The 19,538-nt window shown below is 46.8% G+C and overlaps 8 protein-coding genes across 8 annotated transcripts; 5 read left to right on the plus strand and 3 right to left on the minus strand.

Moving 5' to 3' along the window:
• Positions 1-107: 107 nt before the first annotated feature.
• Positions 108-1,989, plus strand: F5J12DRAFT_434187 (heterokaryon incompatibility protein-domain-containing protein). The gene is made up of 3 exons (XM_051739401.1): positions 108-1,626; positions 1,677-1,735; positions 1,788-1,989. Exons 1-3 carry the CDS (start codon positions 283-285, stop codon positions 1,831-1,833), a joined length of 1,449 nt encoding a protein of 482 aa, XP_051595799.1. The 5' UTR covers positions 108-282; the 3' UTR covers positions 1,834-1,989.
• F5J12DRAFT_726825 (uncharacterized protein) lies at positions 1,875-2,503 on the plus strand (the record flags this gene model as incomplete). The annotated part of the gene is made up of 2 exons (XM_051741750.1): positions 1,875-2,050; positions 2,098-2,503. Coding segments are annotated over 2 exons (582 nt in total), but the record flags the coding sequence as incomplete, so codon positions are not given.
• A 337-nt stretch (positions 2,504-2,840) lies between these two features.
• F5J12DRAFT_859401 (ubiquitin-conjugating enzyme/RWD-like protein) lies at positions 2,841-3,889 on the minus strand. The gene is made up of 3 exons (XM_051746806.1): positions 3,824-3,889; positions 3,640-3,761; positions 2,841-3,585 (listed from the first exon to the last, which is right to left on the minus strand). Exons 1-3 carry the CDS (start codon positions 3,861-3,863, stop codon positions 3,034-3,036), a joined length of 714 nt encoding a protein of 237 aa, XP_051595801.1. The 5' UTR covers positions 3,864-3,889; the 3' UTR covers positions 2,841-3,033.
• Positions 3,890-4,301: 412 nt separating this feature from the next.
• Positions 4,302-5,029, minus strand: F5J12DRAFT_859403 (uncharacterized protein; the record flags this gene model as incomplete). Its single annotated transcript, XM_051746807.1, has 1 exon — positions 4,302-5,029. A coding segment is annotated over exon 1 (263 nt), but the record flags the coding sequence as incomplete, so codon positions are not given.
• A 57-nt stretch (positions 5,030-5,086) lies between these two features.
• Positions 5,087-7,061, plus strand: F5J12DRAFT_907369 (N2227-domain-containing protein; the record flags this gene model as incomplete). The annotated part of the gene is made up of 12 exons (XM_051748924.1): positions 5,087-5,179; positions 5,240-5,477; positions 5,552-5,718; positions 5,768-5,841; positions 5,896-5,963; positions 6,018-6,084; positions 6,153-6,301; positions 6,358-6,455; positions 6,514-6,586; positions 6,670-6,776; positions 6,878-6,969; positions 7,046-7,061. 12 exons carry the CDS (start codon positions 5,087-5,089, stop codon positions 7,059-7,061), a joined length of 1,242 nt encoding a protein of 413 aa, XP_051595803.1.
• Positions 7,062-7,644: 583 nt separating this feature from the next.
• Positions 7,645-8,177, minus strand: F5J12DRAFT_786082 (uncharacterized protein; the record flags this gene model as incomplete). The annotated part of the gene is given in 5 exon segments (XM_051743365.1): positions 7,645-7,814; positions 7,850-7,945; positions 7,965-8,024; positions 8,050-8,124; positions 8,165-8,177. 5 exon segments carry the CDS (start codon positions 8,175-8,177, stop codon positions 7,645-7,647), a joined length of 414 nt encoding a protein of 137 aa, XP_051595804.1.
• A 6,777-nt stretch (positions 8,178-14,954) lies between these two features.
• On the plus strand, positions 14,955-16,503 carry F5J12DRAFT_786083 (uncharacterized protein; the record flags this gene model as incomplete). Its single annotated transcript, XM_051743366.1, has 10 exons — positions 14,955-15,104; positions 15,151-15,167; positions 15,234-15,384; positions 15,439-15,615; positions 15,679-15,701; positions 15,753-15,793; positions 15,844-15,866; positions 16,010-16,031; positions 16,123-16,142; positions 16,426-16,503. 10 exons carry the CDS (start codon positions 14,955-14,957, stop codon positions 16,501-16,503), a joined length of 702 nt encoding a protein of 233 aa, XP_051595805.1.
• A 1,355-nt stretch (positions 16,504-17,858) lies between these two features.
• Positions 17,859-19,295, plus strand: F5J12DRAFT_786084 (uncharacterized protein; the record flags this gene model as incomplete). The annotated part of the gene is made up of 5 exons (XM_051743367.1): positions 17,859-18,032; positions 18,082-18,282; positions 18,368-18,436; positions 18,852-18,939; positions 18,991-19,295. 5 exons carry the CDS (start codon positions 17,859-17,861, stop codon positions 19,293-19,295), a joined length of 837 nt encoding a protein of 278 aa, XP_051595806.1.
• Positions 19,296-19,538: the final 243 nt, after the last annotated feature.

Below are 19,538 nucleotides of genomic sequence, written 5' to 3' on the forward strand. Positions count from 1 at the left end.
ACCGGCATCAGTGCAGGGCCGGGACAAGAGCGACGCGTCTATCCGTGGTAGACGCCTCTGGAGTTCATGATGCGCTCGAGCTAAATATGTAAGTAAATGCCGGCTTTGTTCTGTTACCGTCCGTGGGGCCTGTTTTCTGACACGTTAAATATTGTGTATCCGGGCCCATTGTGATTTACTGCACCGTCCTCACATCGTCCTCTCCTACCTGGCGCTTCACTTCCTAAACCATCCAACCGCTGTGTTTTTCGTTTTGTTTCCTTATTTCGTACGCAGACTACTATGGCCTGTGTGTGCAATGTCTGTACTGATATATCGATAGGTCGACATACCATGCGCCTGATCGACGTAAAGGCCTTTCTCGAATTCCACGCAGGGAAAGCAAGACCAGATGCGCAGCTCCTGGTGGAGTTCAACGGCCCGGAGCTTGCAGAGACAGCATATGCTATATTATCTCATTGTTGGGGTAAACCAAAAGAAGAGGTGCATTATACGGAGATGGAAAAGCTTACAACGATAGGTGCCACTGCCAGATCCGAAATAAAAGGGCGAAGTGGGTACAGGAAAATTTACAACAGCTGCCGACAGGCCCTTCCTGACGGCCTGCATTGGCTATGGGTGGACACATGCTGCATCGACAAACGGAGCAGTGCTGAACTGTCGGAGGCCATCAATTCCATGTATGCATGGTATGCAAATTCTGACTGCTGCTATGCATACCTCCATGACACAGACGCCAAAACCCTCCCCACCAAACCCGACGATGATAAGTTTGCCGAGTTCAATGGATGGCCCAAATGGTTCTCCCGTGGGTGGACACTCCAGGAACTCATAGCCCCAGAAAACCTGTATTTCTTTAACCAGCGGTGGGAGTACATTTCCGGAAAGCGAGACTCTGCCCGTGCTCTGAGCGTCATCACGCGGATTTCGGAGGATATCTTCTTACATGGTCTCAGTTGGGCGAATCCCAGTGTGGCACAGATAATGTCTTGGGCTGCAGACCGAAGGTCGACGCGAGAGGAAGATAGGGCGTATTCGTTATTGGGCCTGTTTGGCGTGCATATGCCAATGTTGTATGGAGAGGGGAAGAGCGCGTTCCTCCGTCTGCAACTGGAAATTATACGAAAGGTCAACGACCAAAGCATATTTGCTTGGGGGTTGACGAGGGAGCTTGAATCGGCCAGTAGCTTCCTGGCAGATGACCCTAGCTTGTTTCGGGATTGTTCAAACATAAAGCGGATGACCTTCAGCAGCTTCATTGCCGCTCTCAGAAAATCCCTTAAAAGACAAGAACTAGACAAGTTGGCGCTTGCGGAAGGGCGGTTCCAAACATTCACCGTCACCAATCACGGTATTCAAATACGGTTACCCATGCAACTCCTCCACCATGGCCCTTACGATGGAATTTTCGAGTTCTCCTCTGTGATGCTGGCATGCTGCAAGGAGGGGGAAGACTCGGATCCTATAACCATCACAGTCGAGCGAACTGGCTCCAGATATTTCAGGTACTTTCGGCATCGCTCTGCAGCTAACAGGGATGAAAAAGCGCCAATCGAGTTTGAAGAAGTCTTTCTTCCTTATCAAGACAATAGTAGCCTTAGCATCAGGGGTCCGTTATCTAGACAGGTATGCTCCGATTTGGCACAGATACCCGTATTTGCTAACACTATGTGTAGGGCAGGCGGTCACGGATTGTGTCGGTTGAAGATATTGCACCCAGCGATATTGTCATTGTGTACGTATAATCACCATGTCCATCCCAAAACCTTGGCATGACTTGTCAATAGTGTTTTGGGTCCTGTGGGGTCCGGAAAGAGCACCGTGGGTCGATGACGAAATTTCGGCATTGAATCGTCACTAATGAACGATGCTAGATTATTAACAAACTTACCGGAATGCCGCCAGAGCGGAATGCGAATACTCTGAAGGCTTGTACGCAAACCATCAGCGCCTTTGCTCACGTCCTCGGGAAAAAACGATTTATCTTCGTAGACACGCCCGAGTTTAATCCATCCACGCTTAGAGACGTATCAATGTGGCTGGCCTTGATGTGAGTCAATTTGCCTACTCGGGTGTAATTAGCTCACGCCCATAGAGATATCGGAGGTCTGTCAAGCTTACAGGTGTGATCTACACTTGGTGCATAAGTGACAACGAAATGTCGAAGTGGGATATCCACGCCTTCCAGATTTTAGCTGACATATGTGGGAGAGATGCCATTGACCGGGTGCGGCTGGTAACCACCATGTGGGATGAGGTCACAGCCGAAGCTGGCACCACAAGAGAAAACGAACTGAAAAAAGTGGCTATGAAACCACTTCTCGATGGGGGGGCCCGCTACGAACGGTTGAACGGTACTCCAGATTCGGCATGGGCAGTTGTGAAGGACCTGGGGAACAAGAAAAAGGTGCTTTTGCTGCAAGAGGAGATGGTTGGGAAAGGAATTGACTTGTGGAAAACGTCTGCGCTGAAAGCTTGGATGGCTCATCCACCTAAGAAGTAAGATTACTACCAGAGAGACAGGGATTTTTTATTCGCATTGAAGAATAAGGGAACAATGATAAGAATCAGAGAACCCCAACCCATAAAACGACTCCGGAAGAAAGTGACGACAACAGCCGCACTATGGGTCCCTTTTCATTTTGTCCATCACTGCTACTGTCTGCATCGCATGTGCAAACAGCTAGACTGCCGTATGATGCGTTCTTCATAACAGCCAGGAGCCCTCGTTTCAAGCAGATGATAATAGCCTGGACAATGCAACAATCTTGGAACCAAATAATCCACCATAAGATGATTCTATCGGGGAAATGGGTACACTCTCAAAATGTTGCTCCAACGGAGGTATGGCAATACAGGAAATGGGGCACAAGAATAGACATATATTCGAGATGACATAATGTGAATGGGTACGAGAAGTGATTCAGCGAAAGAATCGAGGAAGGGCATACTGAACGGATGCAAGAGGTGATGTGGCAAAAGGGTAGAGAAACGATAACGCCGCATACTTACTGTAAGTGCAGGAATGCGCCGTCACTCCAACAATCCCTCGATGACTACCTCGTCCGGTATGTTTGCCACATTAGATCCCCTATAATTCAGTTTGCGCAAAATATCAATCTGTACATTCAATTCCTTCAGTTTCATAGGTAGACAGGTCTGCAGATCACATGCCACTTTCGAACGCTGAAAACCAAAAGCCTCAAATCGATCTATGTGGATGCTTTCGAGGCCTGCTAAGGCTGCATCATCTACTCCAGAGCCTATCGGATTGTTGGCTCCTATGCACTTAGACCCTCTTGCATATAACCATGTCCAATACCGTGCTGTCTCCTCGAAGCTGTGTTTATCTGCCTTGTAATGATACATAGCTTCGGTATCCAGGGAGTCACTTGATTCAGGGGAGGACAGCAATGCCTGCAACGATATCAAGACCGTTTTGAGGGTAAGTGCGGGAGACCAATCATGTTGCAGAATGTTAAGGCAGATGACACCCGACACCGGTGATATGTTAGGATGATACATCTTGGTGATGAACTTCACCTGCATCGGATACCAGGGGTAGAACTCTGGGTAGACAACATCCTGTGGCAAGTATCAATGGTGACACCCCGGTTTACGCACAATTCGGTCACGCACAGCCTCAAAGGTGCCATTCTCGTAGGGTGTGCCTTCGGGGCCAAGAAAGGATCCTTTGAGATGGAAGGGAGATGAATCGACGAGCTCGACCCTGAAATTGGAAGCTTCGTCCTCTTTACAGTCTAGGTGGGAACGATCAGTTTGCACCAACAGGTTGCCACTGCAGACAATATGTGTCCAGTACCTATAATTTCCATGTTGACTCTACGCAAGATGCGGTCCATCCTACTTGTTGGGAGGCTAGTAGAGGAAGCGCCGCCATTCCAAGAGTGGCATTGCCCTTTACTGTAATCTTACACAGTACACCTAATTCACGTAATGTAGCATCTCATCAGACCCCTAAACCTACAACCATTCCGCCACGTATGCTCGGATCTACGAATGAGAATGAGCAGAACCTTGACGACCTGGGATGGGGATAGGGAAAAACAGGAGTTGAAGGGAAATGTGCCACACTGAACCTGCAGATACTACATGTGGGGGAATGGATTGCGCGTCTGAAATCAGTGAGTGGTATGCATGGCGGGATTGACTGGGTTCCTGGTGGGAGGTGTCGTTCTGCGAGTGTTACAACGTTAACGTCTCAATATTGGGGGCCCAATGCCGAGGAGGACACAGTACTAAGTACTGGGAGAGTACGAACCCATCTTGTGTTCTAGGTCCGTGAATCACGACACACCCTCGGCGCTCGCTCTCGGGCCAAAAGATCCCTGAACTAACTATAATAATATCCATGAATACCATTTCCCGGAGACCATCTTCAACCTAAAGTTTAGCGTCCAATCAGTAACTAACAGTGAGATCGTGTTGCTTGAGGTTGATGGGCATGAACCTAGAAGTGACAACGCCAATCAACTTCGAGTTGAACCGTGCTTGCCTTTTCTGATGTAACTGGCATTACTGATGGCATGAATACACACGAGCTTGCATTATGGAGCGCAATCATTCCATGTAAGCCAGTGAGAGCGGGCTATACGCAAAGTCAAAGCGGACGCCGTCCAAAGTCGTGTGTCTAGCAGACTAATTACTAATTAGCAAACCTCGTCGCTGTTCCAGAACTTGTTCATCCTCTTCCGCACGTAACCCAAGGGCAACTGACATGGCTCCAAAGGGAGTATTCGCCGGGGCCCACTCGGTATACATACTGGATGACACGGCGTTTGAAACGCAGCAGGTCACCCGGTTTCTCGTTACGATCGATTGAATACGACGGCCCACCCACAGGGCTTGCGTGACCAGCAGCAGCAAACCAGGAGAGGATGAATACAATGGAATACTCTGGTACATTGCGCGGATATCTTTCCTGGTCTGTTGTCGGATGTCGATTTCACGAAAAAACTTGTGTTTATAGAGGAGAGGGCCAAAGACGAGCGGAGGGATTTGTTTGGCAACAGTGTCGGAAACAAACAAACTCATCGCCTGGCCCATCTAATCTCTGCCAACAATTATGGCCCCCCAATTCTCAGATGACGACATCGAAGAAGAGCAAGTACACTTTCAAAATGTCGTAACAACGTTCCGCCAGTATGCCAGATACTCCGTGAATAACATCCATATTTTTTTTTTTCAACTTCGGCGGCGTGGCTGATGGGTGTGTCAGTTAAATGCAAATAACAGACGACGAAAAGACATACACACCATCCCACTCGCTGATCGCGAACTGTTGACCAAGTTGGGGTATGGACAGAAGTTGAAGGATGTCGACAAAGCGATACTCGCCAACGCCTTGTTTTTGAACAAGATCGTGGAGAATCCGGAGATATTTGGACACGAAATCGAAGACTTTGTAGTCGACGGGGATATCGGTGAAACTGACAACAACGCGCAAGGTGCTCGAGGTATGTCGCGCAAGTGCGTTCGTCAAACCGGACCCCTCCATATCGCCATTAAGACATGATGATGCCTGTCCCAGCAGGAGGAAACACATACGAACACGCCCACTCTCCCCCACACACCCATCCCCATGATCGGCCTACACGTCCATCGGATCCGCGAAGAGGAGGCTACAGACCGACAGAGTTTGACATGGACAAGCTTCGGAGTACGATCAAGCTTTTCGTGCGCGACTGGAGCAAAGATGTAGGAGCGATGTACGGTCATGTCCTATCTCCTTTACATACCATTCTAGGGCAAACCAGAACGAGACTTATGTTATGAACCTATGAAGAAAGCCTTGGAAGAACACTTCGAGGGTAGGAACAGGTATGATTGCCATCTTCCACTGTACCTGTCGTCTGACTTTGGCCGATCAATAAGGAATACCCTCCGCGTTCTCGTTCCGGGTGCTGGTCTAGGCCGACTCGCCTACGATGTCGCCAAACTTGGTTCGTCCGTCCTCATTACTCGTAACTCTACCTTATCCCTCATGACTTCCGTAGGCTTTGCATGTCAAGGAAACGAGTTTTCTCATTATATGCTACTCGCTTCCTACCTCATTCTTAACAGGTACTGTCGGATCTATCCAGTTGTTTTTACTGGCATCTAACACGTGCGCTCACCGTTCATCGTGAAAGGACCCAATCTATCGACGAACACACTATATATCCCTATATTCACTCCTTCTCCAACGTATCGTCCCGTGAAACTCTGCTCAAAGCCGTCACCATTCCAGATGTCCTTCCCTCTGACCTCCCTCCAGGTTCCAACTTTTCTCTAGTTGCTGGTACGCCTAACACATCCCTCCGAGCATCTTTAAACCATCTGAGTCACGACTCGTAGGCGATTTCGAGGAAATATACGGTTCAGAGAACTCAGATGAGAACGAGCCACAAGCAGGGAAATGGGATGCTATTCTGACCTGCTTTTTCATCGATACCGTTCGTCTCTCTCGTCGGATCTACGTCTTTCATACCTCCGTGCTGACCAGACCTCTAGGCTAAAAATATCGTCAACTATCTTCGCATCCTCCACCGCATCCTCGCACCCGGCGGAGTCTGGATCAACCTAGGTATGTCTTATTTGTCCTGAATCACACTTCGTCAATCTCTACGTTGTCCATGTGGCTGAGGGAGAGCTGGCCGACACGCACAGGTCCTCTCCTATGGCACTTTGAAAACAACGAAAACGAGTACCCCTCAATCGAATTGGACCTAGCTGAGGTCAAAGAACTCGCTCGTACGATCGGGTTCAAGTTACACGTATGTCTCCCACGTTTTTCCTCCCTTCTCTCTATGCTGTTTTTATTATTTTTTCGCGCCTCACACATACGCTTGCTCACCTCACCACCCTTGGGGATTAGGATGAACGATCGATCGACACGTCCTATTCAAGTAATGACCAATCGATGCTCGGATACGTTTACCACGCAGCATTTTGGAAGGCAGTTAAAGTGTCCGCCGGCGGAGTAGTGGGATTTTGGCTGGTTGTATACACATATACCCTGTATGGGGAACCGGTTTTGATGCAGAGATATTGTCAAGTAATATTACTTTGAAACTAACATGTGCACCCACCGCTGGGGAGGCCAGTGGATGCACGTGTGAGTATTTCTTTTCATGACCGCCAGCCATTTCAGGGGGAAAACGAAAACAAGTTGGAAATGGAGGACGCACGGTGGTATCAAATGTAGTAGTATTGTAGTGCACCATGCCACTAGCATTGTTTCCTATATCATTCAGTGCCTGTAGTTTCATTACCAAGTGTCCATCCTGTTCTGCCATTCTGCAGACAACCTGTAGTATTTCAGAGTACTATATGGTTATGCAGCACTGTGAATGGCACTCAGAGCTGACAGTAGAGCTTGACATGGTGTGACATGGCTTGGCACTGTCAAGACCTGGCCAATGTATAGGGGTCACTGCTGAAGGATGGCTGATGGAGGCCAATGAGATAGGGGCTGTGCCAAGGCTGGCTAATGTATAGGGGTCACTGCCAAAGGGTGGCCAATGTAGGTTGGTGCCACAGTTTACTCCAGAGTGCTCCAAAATGCTATGGGTATGCTCTGGCATATGTGCTGCAGTTTGCTCCAGAATTTGCTCCAGAGTGTCTGTCATGCCACAGTTTGGTTCAGAACATAAGCTGCAGCTTATTCTGGAGGGCCATGGCCTGCTCTGGAGTGCTCTGGAATGCTATGGTATGCTCCAGCACATGTGCTGCAGTGTGCTCTGGAGGCCATGGCATGCTCTGGCACATGTGCTGCAGTTTACTCTGGAATTTGCTCCAGAGTGGCTGGCATGCTGCAGTTTGCTTTGGAACATATGCCAAAGCTTACCCCAGAGGGCCATGGCCTGCTCTGGAGTGCTCTGGAATGCTATGGTATGCTCTGGCTCATGTGCTGCAGTGTGCTCTGGAATTTGCTCTGGAGTGGCTGGCATGCCACAACTTACCCCAGAGGACAATGGCATGCTCTGGCATTTGCTCTGGGATGGCTGGCTTGCCACAGTTCACTTTAAAACATATGCTGCAGCTCACCCTGGAGGGCCATGGCATGCTCTGGAGTGCTCTGGAATGCTATGGTTTGCTCTGGCACATGTGCCACAGTGTGCTCTGGAGGGCCATGGCATGTTCCAGCACATGTTCCACTTACCCTGGAGGGCCATGGCATGCTCTGGCATTTGCTTTGGAGTGTCTGGCATGCCACAGTCCACTTCAGAATATATGCTACAGCTCACCCCAGAGGGCCACATCAGTAAACCACTTTGTGTGCTGGCAGTCCTAGGGAATCTGTCCAGTGCTGGACAGCTCTGGACAGCTCTGGCCAGTAAAAGTGATTTACTGATGCCATGGCATGCTCCAGAGTGCTCTGGAATGCTATTGGTTTGCTCCAGCACATGTGCCACAGTGTGCTCTGGAGGGCCATGGCATGCTCCAGCATATGTGCCCCAGATTGTCACATGGTGCTGATCTACATATGCTGTAGCATACAACACTACACTGCTGGGCTATCCCAAAGCATGCTGAGGTCTTGTGCCAACTTCCAGTGCTGATCTACACATGCTGCAGCATGCCACTGGATAGGTGACATCTCACACTAGGCTACTCCAGGTACTACAGGGACAATTTGATTGTGGCCTACTCATGTGTTATTTGATAATAGAAGCTGGGCTGGTCCATACAGCAGGGGGATGACTCAATGCAGGGCTTGACCTCTGCTGGCCCATGGGACATGGCCAATTGTCAGCCTCCACTGGTCCTGTCATACAGTACAATGTAGGTACATTATGTGATTGTCCCATCCTTCAGCATGTGCCAGATGGCTTCAGGAGCAATGTGGCCAAGCCTGACACTGCAAGCATTTCACAATTTTTCATAACAGAACATGTTGAAAAAAATTGAAAGAAGAGATACAATGTTATTTTGGATGTTTTCAAACAAAAAATCCAAAAGTAATAATTTATTTTCTTTGCATGTCCCACCTATAAACATTAATTGATGGTAATGACCATTAGCTTTTAGTCTAATGACAATTATTGTCAATCCATGTTTGCTGGTGGAGAAGGCAAAGAAAATGAAATATTATTTTTGGATTTTGTCTGTGAAAACATCCATTATAACATGGTATCTCTTCCTTCAATTTTTTTCAACATGCTTGATCATGAAAAATTGTGAAATGCCTGCAGTGTGATGTGTATCCCCTCCATAGTTAGGGATTCTGTGGCATTAGCTAGGCCTGAAAAGGCATGATGAGCTCATTTGAGGTAGTAGAGCCCTTTTTGCATTGGAATTTTGGCTGCTTTCTTTTTCCAAGTGTCAAAAATTTGACAATGCTTGTCTCAGAATAATGCAGCATACCCAGCAACCTCAAGTTTGCTAATGGAAATGAGTATAATTCCCATTTTGGGAGCATAGAGCACATCCTTGAGTCAAATGTGGGTTTGTGCAGTGCCATTTGGGAGTGAGATTGTGAGATTGCCTTTCCTGATGGCATGGAAGGTGTGGTTATTGGCAGCAGTGATAGGTTTGGGGATGATTGGCTTGTAATCAAGAAATTTACTGCAGTAGGAGGACATATGATGTGAAGTGCCTGAGTTGAACAGAATGGTCTCCTCTGCAGAATTTAGGCTTCCACCTGCAAGAAGAACATGGTTGAGGGTGTTTGTGTATGCATCTTCTTTGTTGATAACAATGTCCTGGGGGTTTGGAATTTCCTCCTCCACAATTTCTGTGAGCCAATTGTCATCCTGTGGGTGTGCTAGCCAAACTCCATCAGGTTTGGAGTCAATGCTGGTCTGTGTACTTGAGCTGGCTGTTGTGCTGGGTGTGGTGGCTGCTTTTCTGTGGCCTTTCTCCTTCTTTTTCCCTTTGGCCTTGTTCTGGAACCACTTGGGCACTTGCCCAGCTTTTCTGCCACCCTCTTCCCAGCATTGGTCTTTTGTGTGAGCTTTCTTTCTGCAATTTTTGCAATTAAACTTCTTTCCATCCTTTGCTGAGTAAGCTGCATCTTTGGAATTTCCAGAGTTTCCAGAGTTGCCCAACTTTGTCCATGTTTGGTGCCTATCATATTCATTGGAAATTACTTTGATTATAAAGTCTGGAGACAAGTCCTTCCACGTGACCAGGGCTGAAGACATCATACAGTGGCTCAAAAAACTGACCACATGTTTGGACATTTTTCACTAAAGTCAATACTGCCCCATATCCCCTAACCTAGGCCCTAACCTATAAGTGTATGAAACAGAGCCCTTACCATTGGCTCTCTATTGGTGCAGGGGTCAAGGGTTTTGGATAAGGTTTGATCAAATGGCAGCCATTTCAGAATGATGACTCATGTGGTCAGTTTTTTGACTTTAGGTTTCAATTACATATATTAGACCCTGGCATACTGTAATATTAGTACATACATTTGGTAATGGTTCTATTATGTCACCTTTATGTAATTGAGTGTCAGACACTATAAATAAACCCCACTATCACTATGAAACCCATCTCTGCATCTCAAAGAAAGAGCAACATATCTATCTCCTCTCTTGGAGGTGCAGACAGAACTGTGGACTGAGCAGGGGGTGTTGGATCCAGAGCAGAGGTTGCAGTGGAAGGAGACAAAGGCACCTGGGGTGTCAGCATTCCCTGTAATGATGGTTTGAATGATATACTGCCCAGTACCCAGTCAATTGATGGATTGAAGCAGGTGAGCCAGTTGTGTCCTAATACCAGTGAACATGAAGAATCCAACAGAGTAACATAAAATGAAACAGAGTTGACATCACCAGAAGGAAAGTGGAGGGAAAGATCTACTTCTTCAGAAATGACAGCATTTGTACTACCAGCAAACAAGTCGAGCAGAACTGGCAGAGAAATGGAGGAAACAGGAATAGCATATTTTTTGATTATGGATGGGTCTACAAAACAATGAGAAGAGCCAGAGTCAATCAATGCAGAAACAGTATCAGCAGAGTAATCAAGAAGAGTTACAGACAGAAGTAAAGAATTGGGACTAGAGAGAGTGGATGCATTGGGTTGGATGTCTGGTTGTGCACAGTTGGGATCAATGCTCCCTGGAGGAGTGGACTAATTTTTTGGCTCTGCCTTCTCTGCAGTTGGAGGAGGCAGAGTATAGAAAGTGGTTGGATGGAGGTTGGAGTGACCAGCTTGTGAAGCACTTTCACCTTCAGTGCAAGAGTGGCATCAAGTGGAGAATGATTGGAACTGTTCAATGACAGAAGGGAGTCAACATGGATTAGCTAGTGCAACAGTGAGGTTTTCAGTGACCTCTCTCTGGGATTGAGCTCAAGTTCTCATAATGGTGTAAGTTTTTTGGAAGACAGAAAATGAGATTGTACAAGTGCAAGTACAAATATACTGTCAGGTCCAGGCCTACTCCGACCAACTCTGATGCTGGATGAGGTCTGGGGAGAGGTTCAGAAGCAAGTCCAACAGAAAGAGCAGGACTCTGACTGGCAGAGTGTTGGCAAGAATGAAGTCCACTGAGGTAAGGGTGGAGCAAAGTGAGGGCATCAGGTTTAGCTTGTGCACTACCCCCTTGCATGATCTCAGCCCTCATATTCCAGAGGGGGAGTACAGATGGACAGTCAGAGGTAACTCTGACAGGCAGAAGACAGAGACAGAGGGAGTAGGAACTAAGTTGATATTCATACTGAGGAACAGTGGAGTATGATACATGCTTTTATACTACTACAGAGGTACAGTAACTGGAATTGGAACTGACATATGGAGACCCAGAAATTTTCAAGTAAAACTTCCTAGATGACAAAGGAAGGGTAGACAGAGGACATACAAATGGGTAACATAGAACATCCAGAAAAGGAAACAGTCCAGGCACTGGACCATGTGGTGCATGCACTGCAGAGTACCTGACTGTGAGCTGTCAGGGAGGAGTCTGAAGGTAGTCACATGACCCCTCAGAGAACAGTCTGTTTGGTCCAGTAGGAGAGCAGTACAAGTCTGACAGCAGTCAGAGTGGAGACAACTTGTAAATGTCAGGGGGCAGGTGGAGTTGGTGCAGAGTGAGTGAATGACCGACAGAAAGGGGTGCAGAGTGAGTGAGGACTTAGGATGAACACATGATCATGACACTGAATGCATATATGAAGCAGAGGCTCAGATAAAAATATGATGCATTGTTCTGGAATAGCATTGCTGTTTGTTTTGCATGTTTCCTGTCTGCTCCAATGGCAGAGCCTGGCTTGCAGCTACATAGACCAGTGCCTGAGATTCCAACTAAATAGGCAAATTGTCCAATGTGAAACACAATTTATAGCGGGATATTCAGATACTCTATAGTGCAAGAGGTTCCACTTTCTTCATTTCTTGTCTTCGTAGATCCCTTTGATCTCCCTTTCTGCTGCCTGAGAATGCCTTACACAGACTATCCTTATGTAGATAGCTTGGATCCCCCTTTCTGCTGCCTAAGAATACCATACATGGACTTGTCCTTATGTTGTGACAGGGGTGCATCTTGCTAGATGGTGTCATGTCCATGACTCTTGGACTCAATCCCAGTCCAGCCTGGACCCCTAGCCCCTATGTCTAGTCAAGTCCAAACCTAGTCTGACCTAAGAAACCCAACTCTGGCCCTAAGTAACCTAACTCTGGCCTAGATAACCCAAGTCTGGTGTTTTACCCCTATCTCTGGTCCCCTTTGGCCTCTCGGCCTCATGCTGCTCCACCCTGGTCCTCCCAGGTCCATGTCCAGGTCACTTGGACATAACTCTGGTCTGTTCCCTGATGTTTGTGCTATATTTAGTTTAGTCCTCTTGCCTGATCTCTGCTTACTGTACAAACCCTGTGTCTGACTCTGGTTATGCCAGTCACCTGGACTTTGGCTATTAGTCTTGGCACAGCCACTGTGGCTATCCACCCCTTGGTAGTCATCTTCCTAATAGCTTACTAACATGTCTGGCTTCATGTTCATTACTCCAGACCTGCCTCATGTATTTAACCCCTGTACATACTTCATAGCACTCCAGTCAGAATATCAACTAAGTATTACCCTCAACCCTGTACTACTCTCTGAGCCTACTCTATAGCTAAGGCTGAGCCTTAAGCTTTCCCTGACCCCTGTCCCAGACCTCTCCCTGGCTTGCATAAGGGTACAGCACATAAGCTGAGACCAAGGGAGGTAGATCCAACCCCAGACCGGCTTCCCCCTGTGCACACTCCAAGACCAGTCAGTTTCCCATGCTACCAGACTTGTTCCCATGCTCCCAGCCTTGACTCTGGACCTTCAGACTTGGCCCCTAGCCTTTGGCCTTGACTCTGGACCTTCAGACTTGGCCCCTGGCCTCTGGCCTTGACTTTGGTCAACCAGACTTAGCCCCTGTCACCCAGTCTTGAAGCCTGGTCACCTGAGGGTAAACCCATACTTGACAGATGGGCCTGTCCATTTGTTGTGATGATATACATGATACTACTGAAGGGCCTGTCCTTATGTTGTGACACTATTAGATGATATTACTGATGGGCCTATCCATATGTTGTGACAATATAAACAATACTACTGAAGGGCCCATCCTTATGTTGTGATGCTATTAAACAATATTACTGATGGGCCTGTCTTTATGTTTTGACAGGGTACATCTTACTGGGGCTGGGCCTGCCCATATGTTGTGACAATATAAATAATACTACTGAAGGGCCTGTCCATATGTTATGATGCTATACATGAGATTACTGACAGGCCCATCTTTATGTTTCATCAGAGGTACATCTTACTGTGGGTGGGCCCATCCATATGCTGTGGCTCTATTAAATGATATTAGTGACAGGCCCATCTTTATGTTTTGACAGGGTACATCTTACTGGGGCCAGGCCAGCCCATATGTTGTGACAATATAAATAATACTACTGAAGGGCCTGTCCATATGTTGTGACTCTATTAAATGATATTAGTGATCAGCCCATCTTTATGTTTCAACAGGGTACATCTTACTGGGGCTGGGCCTGCCCATATGTTGTGACTCTATTATATGATACTAGTGATGGACCTGTCTAGATGTTGTGACACCATAAATGATATTACTCCTGGGCCTGTCCTTATGTTGTGACCCTCTCCATGTTATGATAGGTGGTGTAGGGAATAGGTACTCCCTACTAAGGGGATTTAGTTATTTTATCTTTTCTACTGTATTTTTGCTTTGATTTACATTAGTGATACTTAGTCTACCTGTGTGGCACATTTTTGGTAGCTTAGTCAGCATTTTTGCGCACTAGTGTAGATCTAGAGTACACAAAAAAAAAGAAGAACCAGACTGTGAGACAGCAAAATCAAAGACAGTGAACAAAAGACTGTGACAAGCCCTCATTGAGGCACCCATAGATGACCCTCCAGACACCTTTACTCACTCATTTTCCCCACTCCATTCATTTTGACCAACTCCAGTCACTCCTTCACCTCTTTTCACCACTCCAAGCTCAGAACCCCCCTGGGTCAAACTAGACCCATTCCTATCAAGCCCTAGGAGTCCCCTGCACTCCCTAGCATCGCTTTATACCTAACTTACAGTGGGCCTGCCTTGATGTTGTGACAGGGGTGTAACCTACCAGGATGGGCCCATCCATGTCTTACAGCAACTCAGTATACTTAATTGGTCATGGGCCTGCCTAAATGTTTCAATCCTTACTCACCACAGGCCCTCCCATGTGTTGTGGTAATGCACTTACAGGCCCATACATATGTTGCTCTCACTTTAGTCCCTTAGGCCTGTTAGGTGGGCCCATCTCAGGGTCTATATAAGTGTTGGTGTTTTGGTGCACAGGCTGCCCATGTGTTGTGACTAAAAGTGACTACACTATGTGAGCAGCACTGCTTACCTCTTTCTTGGCAGGGATGGCTTCCATGAGGTGAGTGATATAATACCCTTGACTGATTGCAGGTGCCATGTCTGCACCTCAATCACTGTTACCCTCATCCTCCTTTCATGTCAAGCAGTAGCTTTAATGCAGTGTTGACTCTCAGCCCAGCTCTGGTTGGGACAACACTAGCATCATGTCTCTTCAGTTGCTCCATCATACAGACATTTGGATACTATAGGCAATTCCCATCAGACTCAACGATCATTAAGCCTTTAGTGTGTTCACTACTGTATGATGTTGGTTTCTTGAGACTATGTTTAGCAGGTAGCTACCATCATGTATGTCCACATCTTTCTGCCCTCACCTATGAGTGATAGTGGAATTGGTTTCAACTCCCCAACTAGGTTACTGACTCTTGTGCACATTGTTTGTGTCATCTACTGGACATGGATGGTGACTGTTGCTGCATTTGGAAAACCCAACAAAGTCATGATATTCACCTCTTCAAGGGGAGCCAATCTGGTTATCACAACTTTCATATGCTATCTTGTGCAGGTGTGAAACCCTGATGAACAATGTTCTTACATAGAATTTGGCTCATTTCACCAGCTCTTCTTTGCATTCCATCTTTACAGATTCTCTGAGAGTTGGCTGCTGCCCACTATATGTTCCATCCTAGGTGGGATAAGTTTTGTTGGCACACTCATCAACACAGCAAGAGCCCTCAGTAGACAATCATTGGGAGGGAACATGAATGCCCAGTACTGGCTAACAATTTTGACCTTGGTCAGTGGTGCAACATGTGATCTGATCATCACAGCAGGTCTTGTTTTCCATCCAATGAAACAGTGTGCCAAGACAAAGATATCAAGGTATGTATGGTAGTCAGAATGATCACTGATTGTGGTGACTTGTTGATTTAGGACTATCAATTTACTGGATAGGTTGACAGTATGGTCAATAGGTAGGCTTCCTTTTTCTTAGGATTGCTGTTGTACCACTCCTTACAAGCAGCTAGAAACTGGGCTTGTGACAAGGTAAGCAAGCAACATGAGTTCCTTGGAATTCAGACCGACCTGTAGAGCACAGCATAAATGCTGTCCTTGTCACCATTTTCATGAGTCAGGGCTTGTTGTTGTATTAATCACAGCAGCACTGAAGTACTGATGATCCACCACAGTTTTCTTTGCAACAGACCACCTGTATGTGTAGTACATGAAACTGTGGCAAGCTGCTTCTCCCTCATGCTCTGTTTGCTAGTTATATGGTCAGCACTCTACATCATTCTTGCAGATGGTAGGGTGTCGACTTCAGTAACTCACCTGTTGACTATGTCTTACCTGACTTTTCCTGACAGTCTACACCAATACCTTCTTGCTGCATGAGCTTAGGAGAGTCCTTCACCTCTGTCCACTTGCTTACAGAAATCTCTGCACCCATCATCAGACTGAATAGCTGTACTCCTCATGTTGAACACCACATCATGCAAGGTGCAGTGCTCTCTACCTTTGTTGCACAAGCAGCTATGTCAAACATTCCATGCAACATGAGTCACTATTATCTGACATCATTCTCATTGTTGACTTTGTTTCCCAGGCTGCATTGAGTATTCCTTTCATGCCATCCCTGATTCAACACAAACTCTGTGACCTCTCACCCACCTACAGAGTGTAAACAAATACATTATTTGTGTGGCAAGTTGGAACAAACCTGAGCAGAAGTCCACTACATAGGTGATATGGGTTCTTATTCAAATAGATTTCTGTCTCAACTACAAAGATGTACAATAGCCTATTCTCACATGTATGTAGGGCACAGCACAAATGCACCTTCATCCAGCTGAGCATGAGTGAGTCACCAAATGAGGGCTGAGGGTAACACAATAGCAAGTTAGTAGTCACACATACTATTCTGATCCAATCAATCATGCCCATAGTGAACTACTGAGCAGGTGAGCCAAAGTGAATGAAAAGATAAGGAAAAAGCCTGGTAATGTGCAATTTCTGCAGTGTCCACATGAGTACCAATGATCTTCAATTGAATGCATGTATTTTCTTGATGATCTGGTCATCTGAAAAAAATGACAGAAAGTTAGAGGTGAGGTTAATTTTCACATTGGCAAATATGAGCTGATGATTAGCATGAGGGACAACTTTGCATCACAGGCGAGCATGCACACCTAATGTAATACAAAAACTTGTAGGGGTCCTATGTCAGCGAAGAAGCCCATGCATTATTCACCACACCATCAACAACTTCTCCTTTGAATGGCTTGAAAATGTGTGACAAACTCAGCCTGTCCACTCACTGCAGAAACAAGATTTTAGCAGGGGGTATAATCAGATTCTCCAAATGTAGATAATCTGACCTTGATTTTTTTTTGTAAGATATAGCCATTAGTCTGAGTAAAGTCCAACTCAATGATTTTTGAGTAACATATCCAAATAATCCAATGTAGGCAAGATCCAAATATAGGCAATATACCAATAGCCTGACCTCTCGCATGTGCATTTCCCCACCCTGACTATGCTTGACTCCATCAGCCATAGTCCAACTATAATACCATCAGAAGAGTGGCTCTTGCCACCCTTGTGCCCCTCAGAAAAAATAATGGACCTTGCAAAAATTTTCCTTGGTCTCCAAATTCAGTGGTTTGCCATGTACATCATGAACCAACCCAAGGTATGTGGTACTTGAGTCCTCTGGCCTATGCACTCACCTCCAAAAGTTTCATGTCGATGCTAACCAGGTGGTTCCAACCTCACAAGCTGATGAAATCGAGCTTGTTGGTCCCCTGACAGTCATCAAATGTAGACCACATGTCCTTTGACTTCATGTCCCAACCAGTGTCCAAAATGTTACACTCTCCTTCGAGCCAAACTCCCAAGGCACTGTGGTATGTGTGGCTAATTACTGTTGATGCTGGCACAATGGTTCATGAAAATATAAAATGCAGCTGCACTGCTGACACAATCATCAACTACCACTCAACTGCACCACTCTTGCACCAGTACCCCACTTCCACAAAAATGTTCCAACACACTGAAGCATCCCAAACTGCTGCCACCACTCCCTCCATTGCTCTCCCACATGAAATAGTCACTAATGCTGCAGACATAGTCATGGCAGAGCTTTTGATGCTCCATGACCACAGGAACAAGCAATACTGGAAAAGAGCTATGCATGTCATTTGGGAACAGTTGGTTCATGGCATGCCAATCTATTTATCCTCTGATATTTACAACATTCTAGACCCATGTGCACCCTTTGGTTGAGGAACTGCCCTCAAAATTGACCATCCCCACCCACATCATCCCCTCCAAAATGATTATGAGAGATCTGGTGGTGCTTACAGCATTGAAGGAGTGGCCAAACTTTGACAAGTTAGAAATGCAATGGATGCCAATGTTGTGGACCATCCATGGTACCAGATTGGAAAGCCCATCAATAAGGGTAAAGGGCATGCAGTTCCATTAGACCCACTTCAGATAAGTGACAATGCTGCCACTGCTGCTGACACTTTGGAAGAACCCCACAGCCAATCAACCAGTTGCACTGCTCCTACTGGCACTCAGCCCAGAAGTCAACAGCTGCAGAAGCATACAAGGTCAGTGGCAGCAAGTGATGCCAACATTTCAATGGCAACTGCTGGAGCATCTGCCAGTCATTGCTGCTTGGTTGCAGCTCTTGCAACCCCTGCCACTGGCTATATGTCTGTTGCTGAAGAAGACTGATGTGATAGGTGCATGGAGAAAAATCTGCCATGTGTGGTCAAGCCAGGTTCTGCATGTTGGCAGTGTAGCTGCTGGAAGTACAGGTGCAGTATCTTTGCTGGAGTGAAGGCCATGTAGTCACAGTCAAGGTGACCCCACAGTCATGCTGTAACTGAGGCACCTGATGCAGCAGTGGACTGTCCTAAAACCATCACAGCCACCTGTCCCCCCAGCCAATGCCATCCTCAAAGCCCTTCACCAGGGCCATCAGCCATGATATCCTCAGAACCCACAACTCCTGCATGGCAGACCTGGAAGTGGTGGGCAGCCACTAGAAGTATGACACCCACCACTGGCAAGACAACCACCTCAGCTGCTCCAAGCTCCTGCAGGCAAAGTACGTCCTCCATTTTTTTCATTCTGCTATTCTTATTCAAGCCTATCATAGTTTTCAATGGAGTGGTCATTGTCACTCCATCCTGGCAGCAGTCAGGTCAGCAGATGTCAAGCCCAGCATCCCAGGGGGCAGCAACATCCCAAAGCCATCTCACTACCCCATCCCACCCAGTGACCCCTAATGCCACCCCCATTGAGCATATGGAAGAGGAGATCACAGCATTGTGGCAGCAGCATATGGAGACAGCACAAGATCTCCTAGATACCTGCTGCAAGGTTGCTGATACCCAGCAGGCCCTTGCAGATACCCAGACCAAGTTGCAGATGCTTTGTGATCTTGTCGAGGCCTTACACTAGTGCCTGTACCCATTGCCACACTCCTCACCTGATGCACCTGGTGAAGAAGTTTGTGGGGTTGCAGAGGGGAAACCCAGAGAGGAATCTGTAGGGAACCTCAGTAGTCTGTCAAGCTACTGAGGGACTAGGTAAATTTTACTAGTGTATGGGTGCGCTCCAACAGCTTATGTAAGCGACATGATCACATGCCTTAGTCCAAGTAAGGACAGGGGTCATTTCACTCCAACACCTGGACCCTCCTGC

The sequence above is a fragment of the Pisolithus orientalis genome (assembly GCF_024613125.1).
Source record: "Pisolithus orientalis strain OTSU chromosome Unknown F5J12scaffold_48, whole genome shotgun sequence".
In the NCBI taxonomy this organism is placed as follows: Eukaryota; Fungi; Basidiomycota; class Agaricomycetes; order Boletales; family Pisolithaceae; genus Pisolithus; species Pisolithus orientalis.